The 12,799-nt window shown below is 44.7% G+C and overlaps 1 protein-coding gene and 1 pseudogene across 1 annotated transcript in view; both read left to right on the plus strand.

The window, feature by feature from the left end:
* The first annotated feature begins 549 nt into the window (after window positions 1–549).
* LOC101988588 lies at window positions 550–1,066 on the plus strand (annotated as a pseudogene).
* Window positions 1,067–4,167: 3,101 nt separating this feature from the next.
* LOC106144340 (orphan sodium- and chloride-dependent neurotransmitter transporter NTT5-like) overlaps window positions 4,168–12,799 on the plus strand; it is a 42,012-nt gene continuing 33,380 nt past the window's right edge. The window contains exons 1-8 of the mRNA XM_026789070.1: window positions 4,168–4,290; window positions 8,249–8,349; window positions 9,792–10,285; window positions 10,638–10,795; window positions 10,898–11,024; window positions 11,186–11,361; window positions 11,531–11,641; window positions 11,763–12,004. Coding sequence (XP_026644871.1) covers window positions 4,168–4,290; window positions 8,249–8,349; window positions 9,792–10,285; window positions 10,638–10,795; window positions 10,898–11,024; window positions 11,186–11,361; window positions 11,531–11,641; window positions 11,763–12,004 — 1,532 coding nt within the window. The remainder of the gene's footprint in view (window positions 4,291–8,248; window positions 8,350–9,791; window positions 10,286–10,637; window positions 10,796–10,897; window positions 11,025–11,185; window positions 11,362–11,530; window positions 11,642–11,762; window positions 12,005–12,799) is intronic.

Consider the following 12,799-nt stretch of genomic DNA (forward strand, 5'->3'; position numbering starts at 1 on the left):
TTTTAGAAATGGTACAGTCTTTACAGGCTAATACCAAGCTTTTCAAAAAAGAGGTTGAAACTCTGAAGGATACAAACAATTTAACTAACAAAACTCAGCCAACGGAGGACTTCTAGACACGGTACAGACTGACAGTGATTTATTAAAAGGAAAATTCAGCTCTCTGGAGAATGATACAGCCGATTTGGCACATAAAAGCAAGTCAATGACAGTGGGTGCTAAAACATTAATTTGGTAAATTAAAATATGTGAACCATACCGTAGACACATACTCAAGTTTTCAATGGGCTTTAAGCTCAGAAAAGGTTGATTTAATAATCACATGTTTATTAGAAGTTATGACCATAATGGGCACTCCTGCACAAATAATGACAGACAATGGTCCAGCATATGTGTCCAAGATAATACATTTTTTTTGCCTATTACAATATAAAACACATTACAGGTATACCAAATGATTTTACAAGTCAGGCAGTTACATAAAAGTCAAATTATACTATAAAGAATATGCTGGCTCTTCCTGTAGGCAGCCAGAAGTGACCTGTAAAGATGGTTCGCTACTCTCTTGACCCAGAAAACCCTACAAAATCATGCAAATCGAGAGGATCAAACCTTTGGGTTCACATTAAGAACACCCGAGAAATGGCCCAGGCCATCAAGGGTATGTATATTGGAAAAGCTACCAAGTTATCTGAAAGATGTTACTTTGAAGAAGCCGTGTGTGCCATTCCGACGGTACAATGGTGGAGTCAGTAGGTGTGCCCAGGCCAAACAGTGGGGCTGGACACAGGGTCGGTGGCCAAAAAGAGTGCGGAATTTTTGCTGCACATGCTTAAAAATGCAGAGAGCAATGCTGAACTGAAGGGTTTAGATGTAGACTCTCTGGTCATTGAGCACATCCAGTGCTCATAGCTGGATTAACCCTTACATGAGCTCCCCCTGCCACATCAAGATGATCCTCACTGAAAAGGAACAGATTGTTCCAAAGCCAGAAAAGGAGGCTGCACCGAAGAAAAAGATAACCCAGAAGAAACTGAAGAAACAAAAACTTCTGGCACGGGAATAAATTCAACATGAAATAAATGCAGATAAAAGTAAAAAAAAAAGAATATGCTGAACAAACAGCAAGGGATAGAAAATACCCCCAGAAATAGATTGCATAATGCTTTATTAACCTTGAATTTTCTTAACACTAAGGAGAAAGGAACAAGGGCAGCAGAGAGTCATAGGATAATAGAAAAAACTTCTGAATTGAATCAACCAGTGTATTTCAGTGATGTGTTGACCTCACAGTAGAAACCAGGAGATGTCCTATACTGGGGAGGGAGTTTCACGTTTGTTTCCACAGGAGAAAAAAAAAACTATGGATACCATCAAAATTAATAAAGATTTGATTTGAAAAGGAGAAACCTCTTGAAAAAGAGGAATGACAGCTCATCCACGGGGTGACAACCATACAGGTGGTGAGGAAACATCATAAGGGTTGGGGCAGGGTTCTGCTGTTGTCTTTACAGGAAAATACACAAGACCCTGGATGTTTGGACGCTGACAGAAGGAAAAATAACTGTCCAATAAGGATCATCAAGAAAAAGGAATATGACTTGTAAGGACAGATGACCGAGAGAGAGAGAGAGAGAGAGAGAGAGAGAGAGAGAGAGAGAGAGAGAGAAAGAGAGCGAGCGAGCGAGCTGGTTTTGGAGTTGGACAATGGCTCTGTACTTCTCTAAATCCAAGTGTGTTGTTAAAAGGAACAGTCATAGTTTCTGTCTCATATTGGGAGCTATCTGGTATGGGACAGAAGGAAGACTAGGAAAAATTTCACTTTCTCCATGTCTATATTGTATTCTTCATTGAATGTATGTTTATATGAATGATGTTTAAGTTTTCCATGATGAGCAATAGATTTCCCTACAGATACTTTTCCTGAACTATCTTTGACGTTTTCAGGAAGATGGGGCCCCACAGCAACAACTCCACCTGGTTGAGACGACATCATAATGCAGACAGTGCTTCTTAAGACTGCTTCTTTGGGTACCAACTGCTGAAATGGTGTACCTTCTCATGATGTTCTGGCCAGAACTCCAAACAAGAACTTTGGGGGGAAAACCCTATTGACTGCTTGAAAATTGCAACAATACTAGACAATAATTTTGAAACTTAACCATCACTTTATTTTTGCAGGATCCCATTAGAAAAACATTGCTCCCATGACAGAGGACAACACCCCCCTCCCAAAAAAGTTTGTCCTCAGGGTTGGGAACACCATTTAGCGGTTGTTGATTATTACTTGTATTAGGGAGAGAGCTGGGGTGGAAACTATGTTTGTTCTTTTTTAAAAACGGGGGATAATAATAGTGAGTAATAGAGTGAATGATTGTGAGCAATTATTTATGGATAATTTACATTGGTATAGTTTTTTGTATATTGATACAAGTTCAAATTATATTTGTTATTTCTGTTTACAATATTTGTACACCTATGCAGAGTTATTCTGTCAGACTGTATATATTCATGCTTCTACCTCTGTTTAGTACATTTTGTATATTGATACAACTTTTAGGATATATTTTGATATTGCATTATATTTTACTCCTACCTCTGATCAAGACACTTACACATTGTTTACACTTTGTGGTCATTGTCCTCGTTTGTTACACATTTGTTTACAGATTATTTAATATTCTGATATGAAGTTTTAGACTTTAAGTTATACAGGTATTAAATATTATAGGTCAATAGTTGTTCAGGTTTGTTGTGCGTATAGTCAGATTGATTAGGTTCTTTAGATACATAGAGATTGTATTTTGTCTATATAGGTGATCTTCAACCACTTGAAGGATCTGTAGAACAAGGCATTTAAAGAACTTAGGATTCTGTTGACATGAGACACGATTGCTCCTGAGAGCACCAATCTACTGAGAATGTTGGGCACCAAAGACACTCCCTCGGAGTTTGTTTTCTTCATGGCAAAGTGGCCTTTGGGCAAGGAACTGCCCATACCTCAACCACTGACAAAGAACATGGTATCTGGAAATGATAAGCAGGACACAACGAAAAAGATTGTCAAATCTTGCCAAGACAGGTTAAGATGGTTCTGAAAAGTTTCCTGCCTCTGAAAATGGTCTATCAGTTACACTAGGCCTTAGCCAAAGTTGGTTGCTTCAATGTTGCAAAACTAGACTTAGGTAGCTAATTGTCTTCATCATATATTGCTCGTTTTGGAAGCTGCTTGATTGTACTTCCTGCCTGCTGAAGTAATATTATCTCCCTTCTCACGCCTTCGATGGGGTTGAAGATTAGATAGTCATAGTTACCGTCCTCTTATGATTTAGCCAAGCCATTTCCTATACAATACTTAGGTTCCTTAGGTTAGAATGTTTATTAAAACAGTTAGCATGCATTCCTTGCTTAATATTATTTATGCTGGTTGTAATTCTAATTATACTTAATATCTGTTCCTCATGTATATAGTTATGTATTGATTTGGAACTCTCTTATTTAAACAAAAGAAGGAGGTGCTATGGGAGCACATTTTACTCCTTCAGCCAATACCCTTTAAGATACCAGCCCACTTGGGTGTTGTCTCTTATACTATATATGCTAATGTAAAGTGTGCATCAGGTCTCTTTTCCGACTGCAGCATTCGGTTGCCATTCCCCATACCAGGAGAGGATTATGATATGTACGTTTACCGCCTAAATAAATAACCCTCTATTATTATCAATTCTGAACTAGTGTGGGATTTCTTTTAAGTGTCTTTTTTCACCTTGGAATGACTAATTCAGTTTCTTTATTAGCTTCAATTCAAAATCATTGCAGAATGTAAAGTTCTAGTCTTATGAAAGCTGTTAACTTATTATAGACTGTTAGGAAATATAAGTTAGTCAGTCATCCTTAAAGTATTGATAAAATTAATTACTGTAATAAGCCTTATTTACTTCCCTGTATATGTTTTCAAAGTCAAACTTAAAGCAAGTAACTAGAAACAAAGTTTGTCTAATCAGACATACCTAGGCAGCTCTTATACTTCAGAGATCTGCAGGATATGGCATTTAAAATACTGATTAAAAAGCTTTTTATATTAGACAGAAAGTCCGAGATCCTAGCAGTGACCCACAGACTCCAAAGAAGATTCTGGGACACCATGATGTTTCCACCTGGATTACGATGACTCTGACCACTGATGAGATGCCCCAGTGCAACACCTGCTGCCAGGACCAGGTCCAGACTGAGAGTAAACAGCAGGACATTGGAGAATTGATTGCACAACTTTTGCTTAGACAAAATAAGGTCAGTATTTTTCATGTCCCTTTTTCACAGGAAAGAAGAATTCACCTTATGGGTCTGGCTAAGACACTTCTGCCTCCAATGCTATGAAGATCAGGGTATTGTTAAGTTTTTTTTGGCCTGGTAAGCCTCTCCGCCAATGCAATAATTCAAATTAGACCTAACAAACCAAATTAGAAGAAACCCAGGTTTAATGGATGCCAGCGTACCCAGGCAGCTCCCCGGGAATACATGGAGAGGGAAAAGGGGAGACTGTGTGTTTGTTCTCCGGGGGGGGGGGGGATAGTTTAAATAGCCCGTGGGAGTGGTCCTGACCCTCCCTGGGGAGGGGGTCACCGTTTGGCAGTCTTTTTCAGGGGTGGAGTTTGGACTGAGGCAACTCCCCTGGGGAGGGACCTCCAGCCAAACATTCCAGACTCCTTGGATACATGGATGCCAGGGGGCTAGGGTAAAACTTCCAACAAAACAGTACAGAGTTTTTGGATAAAGGGGCACTGGCTCAAGTCTGGCTACTTGTAGGCCCATATTTCTTTATGGCGTGGCAGCCAGGCTCTGGAGCCATAGGCCCCACCTGAGGTGGTCACGTAGCCCTGCAGACAGGCTGTCACTGCCTAACAAAGGGTCAGGATGTTGTTGCTCCTTTCTTTGTAATTTGGAGGATGCCTTATAGAGATGTTGATTCAAGTCTATACAACAACTAGCAGATACAGCAGACAGGTAGATGCAGATGTGACAAAACGCCATTCACCTGGTTACCTAGGAAACAGGTCTGGTGTATTTTCCCGCTCAGTTTATGTGTTGGTATAAAAGCTGTTTGGATAATAAACATGGGGAGATCATCAGGAGAGAAGAACCCTGAGATGCCCTTCCATCGTGACTGTGTAAGCCATGTCTGGTTGTTCCTTGCGTCTCTGTACCAGTCCAGTTAGGGAAAATAGTTATCTATGTTGGGGCCCAGCAACATGGTACTGACCACTGAATCCCCAGATGAGTGCTGGAGGAAGAACAGTAAGTATGAGAAAGAACGTGGTGCTGACCGCTGAACCCCAAGAGAAAGGAGAAAGGATGGAGGAGAACGTGAGGCTGATCTGCGCACCCCAAAAAGCAAGGAAGAAGTGACCAGACTTGAGGAACCCGCGAGAAAAAAATTGGTGGATGCGTGAGTAATGTGCGCTTAGATAACAAAACGGGACAGTAATATCGGGAGAAAAACTTGTAAATATAGAAATATGGGACAAGGAGAAAGCAATCGGATGGCTATGCAGTTGATTGAAGATATTTTAAAAGACAGAGGAGAGAGAGTACAGCAGCAGCAGATACAGATACAGAAACAATGGCAGAGTTATTGAGAATCTATAAGCGTGATAGATGCAGAATTGCAACTTTTATTGATTGCTAAATGAGCAGGAAAGGTGAAGGAAAAATGACTTTTGGCACAAGAATCACCAAGTTACCGCTGAGATTGAGTAGCCAGGTGCACGCAGTAGCCAACTAATCTAACTCACCTGTGGGAAAAGGCGAGCAGGAGCAAGAGTAAGTTTAGAGAGCAAATTTAACATCACACAGTCTATAGAACAGAGGAGAGGATTCAGAGATTCTCCTAAGTTTATGATTTACAAGTTAAAATAGAAAACAGTTAAAAATCTGCCCGCCAGAGCTCAGGAAGGCGGTCTAACAGAAGGAGAGAGTATGTGTCCTACCCCCTGCCGTGCGGCGCATCTTCAAGACAGGTTTAAATTAAGGTAGCCTCTGAGATAAGCAGGTTAAAATGCTTTTTCATTTCACAATTTTGCTTCTTTGTCAAAAGTCTGCTGTTTGTAGGCAGGTGAATTCGTATCCAAGGTGGATTGATTTCAGTACTGTGCCTCTGTAGTAAAGTTTAAAGTCAGAGATTGTGATGCATTCAGAAGTTCCTTGATTGTACAGGATTTTGAATGCAAATGGATGGAAATAGAAAACACTATCCTGAGTGAGGTAAGCCAGACCCCAAAAGAGGAGCATGGGATGTACTCACTCATATTTGGTTTCTAGCCATAAACAAAGGACATTGAGCCTATAATTAGTGATCCTAGAGAAGCTAAATAAGGAGAACCCAAAGAAAAACATATAGGCATCCTCCTGAATATTAACCTTCATCAGGCGATGAAAGGAGACAGAGACAGAGACAGAGACCCACATTGGAGCACCGGACATAATTCTCAAGGTCCAAATCAGGGGCAGACGGAGAGAGCATGAGCAAGGAACTCAGGACCACAAGGGGTGCACCCACACACTGAGACAATGGGGATGTTCTATTGGGAACTCACCAAGGCCAGCTGGCCTGGGTCTGAAAAAGCCTGGGATAAAACTGGACTCTCTGAACATAGCGGACAATGAGGACTACTGAGAACTCAAGAACAATGGCAATGGGTTTTTGATCCTACTGCACGTACTGGCTTTGTGGGAGCCTAGGCAGTTTGGATGCTCACCTTACTAGACCTGGATGGAGGTGGGCGGTCCTTGGACTTCTCACAGGGCAGGGAACCCTGATCGCTCTTCGGGCTGAGGAGGGAGGGAGACTTGATTGGGGGAGGGGGAGGGAAATGGGAGGTGGTGGCAGGGAAGAGACGGAAATCTTTAATAAATAAATAATAATAATAATTAAAAAAGATTGTTTAGGCTATCCTGAGTTTTTGTCTTTTCTTATAAGGTGGAGGATTGTTTTTTCGAAGTCCGTGAAGAATTTTGTTATAAGTTTAATGGGCATTTGCATGAAATCTGTAGATTGCTTTCAGTAAGATTGTCAATTTTGCTATGTTGGCGCTGTCTTTACAAGAGAATAGGAGATCTTTCCATTTTCTGATGGCTTAGATTTCTTTCTTCAAAGATTTAAAGTTCTTATTATAAAGGTTTTTCGATTTGTGTGATTAGAGTTACTCAAAGATATTTGTGGTATTTATGGCTATCTTATTCATTGTGTGTGTAGAAGAGATACATTTGGGTTGTTTTCAGATTCTGTGTATGATAAAGTGATTCTGCTGTGAACATAGTTGAGCAAGTGTCCTTGTGGTATGGTTGAGCATCTTTTGTATATAGACCCAGAAGAGGTATAGCTGAGTTTTAAAGTAGTTTGTTACCTAATTTTCTGAGAATTTGCCATACTGGGATCCAAAGCGGCTGTACCAGTTTACACTTCCAGCAATGGAGGAGTTTTCTTCTTTACCCCACATTCTCTTAAGCATAAGTTGTGAGCAGTGTTTTTAATCTTGGTCATTTTTGCAGGGATAAGCTGGAGTCTCAGAGTTGTTCTGGTTTACATCTCTCCAATGGTTAAGGATGTTGTATTTGAGCATTTTTTTGAATGTCTTTCAGTCATTTTAAGTTCATCTATTGAGAGTTTTCAGTTTAGGTCCAATAAAAAATATATATTTTTATTGGATTAATTGTTCTTTTGGTGACTAATTTCCTGAGTTCCTTGTATGTTTTTGAAGTGGATTAGTGATTGGTGAGGATATTTTCTTATTCTATAGGCTATTATGTCTTGTTGACTATGTCCTTAGCTATACAGAAGCTTCTCAGTTTGTTAAACTTTTGACCATCTTGTATTAGCAACCATTGATGATTTTGTGTGTATATGTGTTTATATGTGTATGTATTTGTTCGTGTGTGTGTGTGTGTGTGTGTGTGTGTGTGTAGTTGTGCGTAGTCCAGAGGACCACCTCGTGTGTTTCCTCAGGACTTGTCCACCTTGTTTCACAAGACAGCGTTTTACCAGTTGGGGCAGGCTGGATTCGATCTCCAACTGCCTAATGCTGGGATGGAAACATGCTTCCATGCCCGGCCTTTATGTGGGTCCCGGGGATTGAACTCAGATCCTCCTTCTGAGTAGCAAGCGCCTTAAAGCTGAGCCACCGCCAGTAACCTGACGCCTATTGCTCAAGTCAGCGATTGTTCTTTCACAGACTTCTGTTTCCCTTCCCAGCACATTCCTGGTTCTCTGTCCTGTGGAGCATTCGAAGAACCAACAAAGGTTAGAGTGGCGGGACCACAAGGATCAAAGAGGAAAGTGGCCCCAGACATGAGGTGCAGAACCATCCTCTGGCTTGGGAGTTGCGGGTGGAGCAGGAGGCAGAGGGGAAGGCAGTGAAGAAATGAGGGGTGGGGAGGTGGGAGCAGCTGCCCTCTGAGACAGGCAGGTCAGGCTCCTCTGAGACTGTAGGAGCTGAGCTGGAGCACGGACAGCTGGGGAAGGCTTGCAGAGGTAAAGCAGGCATTTCTAAGCCTTTCTTTAGATGGCAGAGGCAGGGGCATCACCAGCTCCAGGCCAGTCTGGGCTGCGTAGGAAGCCCCTTTCTTACAAACCAGCAAACCAAAGCCCACTGTGAAGAGCCCCCCCTTCTCTCTCTTCCTCCTTCTCTCCCTCCCTTTTCCCTCCTCCCTTCTTACCTGTCCTTCTCTATAGCCCAGGGCTGGCCTCAAAGTCATGGCAGTCCTCCTGCCTCAGCCTCTTGAAGACTGAGGTTTCTAGTGGAAGCCACTGTGAGCTTTGGAGGGTGTCTACCTCTATATCCAGAAATCCTTAGTGTGGTTCCCACCTTTCTGCCTCTTAACTGTAGCTCCCTCAACCCCTGTCCTTTGTGTTAAAACATTTGAAGAAGTAAAAAAATCATATAAGAAATGTGTGTGTGGTGGGTGGGTATGGTGCATATGTGTACATGAGCATGTTTATGTGTGAGTGTGCTAAGGCATTTGTGGGTGGTGCTTGTGTGTATGGCACATGTTGGTATGGTATGGGTGTGGGATATAGTACATGCGTGTATGTGTTTGTGATGTGTGTGAGGGTGATGATGACTGTGTGCGTGTGTCACCTGTGGTGCCCGTGTGTGTCACGTGTGGTGCGTGTGTGTCATGTGTGGTGCATGTGTGTGTCACTTGTGTCGCCCATGTGTGTCACGTGTGGTGCGTGTGTGTCATGTGTGGTGCCTATGTGTGTGTGTCACATGTGGTGTGTGCGCGTGTGTTGCGTGTGGTGCCTGTGTGTCACGTGTGGTGCCTATGTGCGTGTGTGTCACGTGTGGTGCGTGTGTGTCACGTGTGGTGCGTGTGTGTCATGTGTGGTGCGTGTGTATCACTTGTGGTGCCTGTGTGCGTGTGTGTCACATATGGTGCCCTGTGTGTCACGTGTGGTGCCCGTGTGTGTCACGTGTGGTGCCTGTGTGTCACGTGTGGTGCCCTGTGTGTCACGTGTGGTGCCCTGTGTGTCACGTGTGGTGCATGTGTGTCACGTGTGGTGCCTGTGTGCAGTATATGAAAATGTGATACGTGTTTGTCTAAGGTACACGATGTGTTTGTATGCTATATGTAGGTCCTGTTTGGGTGGTACGTGTTTGCATGGTATGTATGTGGTGTTTGTGATGTATGTGTTTTGAATAAGTTGAGAGCGTAGAAATGAAATTCTCCTTTGAGAGAGTTTGGAACTCACTGAGCCCTGGTTTCTCCTAAGATCTGTGGCCTCTGATTTTCAGGTCCATGGAGAAAGGGGAAGGGGCCCCTCCCCTCGCCAAAGCAGAAGCTTCTTTAGAGGAAGCACCTCCAGAGTCTTCCTCAATAAAGGCTTCAGAGTCATTGGTGGAACAAAACTTATCCACAGTCTCAAGACTTTCCGAGCTGGAGTCGAACACTGAGGAACGGGAAGGTGGGATCCTAACTTGGTGTGTATCAGCCTGGGACACACAGGCCGCAGTCTCAGAGACCCGGGTGGCAAAGGCTCAGGCCTGGGAGACCCATGCTTTGGAGGCTCAGGTAAGAGGTGGCCCACAACCTAAGCCCAGAGCCACAAAAGAAGCGACTGTGACAATCTCAGAGGAGACAAGATATATGAGCAGGGAAGAGAGTGACGTTTTCCTTCCCCGTCAGCTCTGGTCCAGCAAGCTTAAGTTCATCCTGGTCATGGTGAGCTACCTGCTGATGCCGATTCAGCTCTGGCGCTTTGTCTCACAGTGGCTTCACAAAGGAGGCTGTAAGTCTGGGAACCCAAGAGGCACAGAGAAGTGAGGCTGCCCTGGCTCCCAGTGATAACATCTGTGAGGGGTCTGGATGCCGGAGAACAATAGAAACCATGTTTCTGAGACCCAGGGTCAGGAGAAGCAGAAGTGCAGGGTTTTAAGCATAGGCCCGCGGGATAAGCAGGAGGATGCTGAGGGGAACTAGGCGTCTGAGACCTCTAGGAATGAGGACCGTGACCAGTATGGACTGTGGAGCCAGCAAGCCTCAAGCCTCAAGCCGGTGGCCCAAGGGAGGCTGCTGTTGGTGAGGAAAGACAGGCACTGTGGGCCCGAGGCTCTCAGAGTCTTTCTGCCTTCTCTCCACAGGCAGCTTTCTTATAATGTACACCATAATGTTGTTCTGGATTGGAATTCCTCTGCTCTTCCTGGAGATGGCCGTTGGCCAGAGGGTACAGCGTGCCAGCATTGACCTGTGGAAGACCCTGGGTCCCTGGTTTGGTGGACTGGGATACAGCACTTTCTTGGTGAGGAGCCCCAAGCTCCCCAAGCCTGCCCCTACAGCTGCTCCTCACCCTTCACTCCCTGCCCCTGCTCTTCCTCCCAGACATGTCTTCCCTGCTCTCCAGGTGTACTTCATCACCAACACCTACACGAATCTGTTTAATTCCTGGATCTTCTTCTACATGAGCCACATATTCTACTTCACTGTTCCATGGCAGCACTGTCCCTTTCAAAGGAACTCCAGTAGCTTTGGTGAGGAAGGAGAGGTGGAGAAATGAAGAGCCTTGGGAAGAGGAGAAAATAGAAAGGAGGGGCATGAATCGGAAGACAACACAAAGAGCAGGGGGCTGCAGGGGGTGAAGAGGGAGGGTTTGCCATGTCTAGCAGGCCTGTCCAAAGCCATGTCCTCCCAGATCCCGAATGTGAGCAGGCAACATCCTACACGTACTTTTGGTACCGGCAGACCCTGAAAGCCTCAGACAGAATAGAGGACGGAGGGCCTCTAGCTTTCAACCTGGGCATATGCCTCTTTCTGGCTTGGTGTCTCGTTTGTGTTTTCATGATGAATGGGATCAAGTCCTTTGAGAAGGTGAGTCGCACTGGGCCTTTGGCATTCTCAAGGGCTATGAGCTTGTTTCTCCTGCCTGGTCAGTTACCCCTGCAAGCTCCTTGCCTGGATGAAGACTCTTCTGAGTCCTACCCCAGCCCTGAGCTACGCACAAGGACGAGACCCTATTGACATGCTGCACTCTGCGCAGGTTCTGAACGTCCTGGTGCTACTTCCCTATCTCATCATCTTCTGCTTCTTCTTCCGGACTCTGCCCATGGAGGGCACAGTATATGGGCTGAAACACCTGCTGGTTCTCAAGGTGAGGTCCTTCCGCAGAGCAGCGCAGCTGCCTACCATTGTCTCCTGTACCTTCTCCCTTCGAGAGATGATGTCCCTTCCCAAATCTTGACATCCCTGTTGTACCCGCCTCTCCTTCTCAGGTGGCAAGCATTTACGACCCAATCGTGTGGTCCCAAGCAGGGGTCCAGGTCATGTTAGACATGGGCCTAGGCTTTGGGCCCATCGTCTACTTGTCCTCATACATGCCTGACTTCAACAACTGTCTGGGGGACGCCTTCCTTATGGTCCTGATCAAGATGCTCACCTTGCTGTTCATCATGCCTGTCATCCTCTCAGTCCTGGGCTTCTGGGCCACCATAACCACACATCGCTGCTGTGAGAAGTAAGGCCAGTTTCCTGATCAAGTCTAACCTGGGCGGCTTCATAACCCATCCTCACATCTCAACTTCAGGAAGGTTAAAAGCTCTGCTTCCTCTTAGCTGAGAACATTAGAGAGTGCCAGAGGTTGCCAATGGCCACCTCAGAGCTGATGTGCTAGCAGACGCTAAGAATGGCCGGCGTGCAAAGGTCACTCACACAGAGAACAGCATCTGTGTTCACCTCTCAGAGCCATCCACAGACATCTGCTTCCTCCGCAGGCCCTGAGCTGTGGGTTCCAGACTTAGTGTTCTCTGCCCATCTGGTAAAGCTAAACTCCAAAAGGTTAGGGAACAGGATTCTCTCCTGGCTGACACAGTCCTGCAGCTCTTCCTCTTGTCTTGGTCCTATTGACACATTCCAATCCCATGAGTTCATGGGATACATTGCGATACATGTGAACATTGCATATTGACCACATTGTCACCTCAGACCTTAGTCTTTCTCTGTGGTGACAACAAAGATCTCTGAAGACATTTTGTGTTTTGAGACAGGGTCTCCCTATCTAGCCCAGGCTAGCCTTGAACTCCTGGTCCTCCTTCCTCCTACTTCTCGAAGCTTGGCTTACAGCTGTGTGTCACCATGCCCAGCTCTTGTCATTATTTTTATCCCTTTAAAGAGTCTCTTATTTGTTTATTCATTGTGTGTGCGTGTTTTGCCTGCATAGACTATGTACACCATGGGTAGACCTGCTGCCTACGGAGGTCAGGAGAGGGGTGTCAGATCTGAAACAAGTTACCAACGGCTGTGAGTCAGAGTA

This window comes from Microtus ochrogaster, unplaced genomic scaffold (assembly GCF_000317375.1).
Source record: "Microtus ochrogaster isolate Prairie Vole_2 unplaced genomic scaffold, MicOch1.0 UNK14, whole genome shotgun sequence".
Lineage (NCBI taxonomy): Eukaryota > Metazoa > Chordata > Mammalia > Rodentia > Cricetidae > Microtus > Microtus ochrogaster.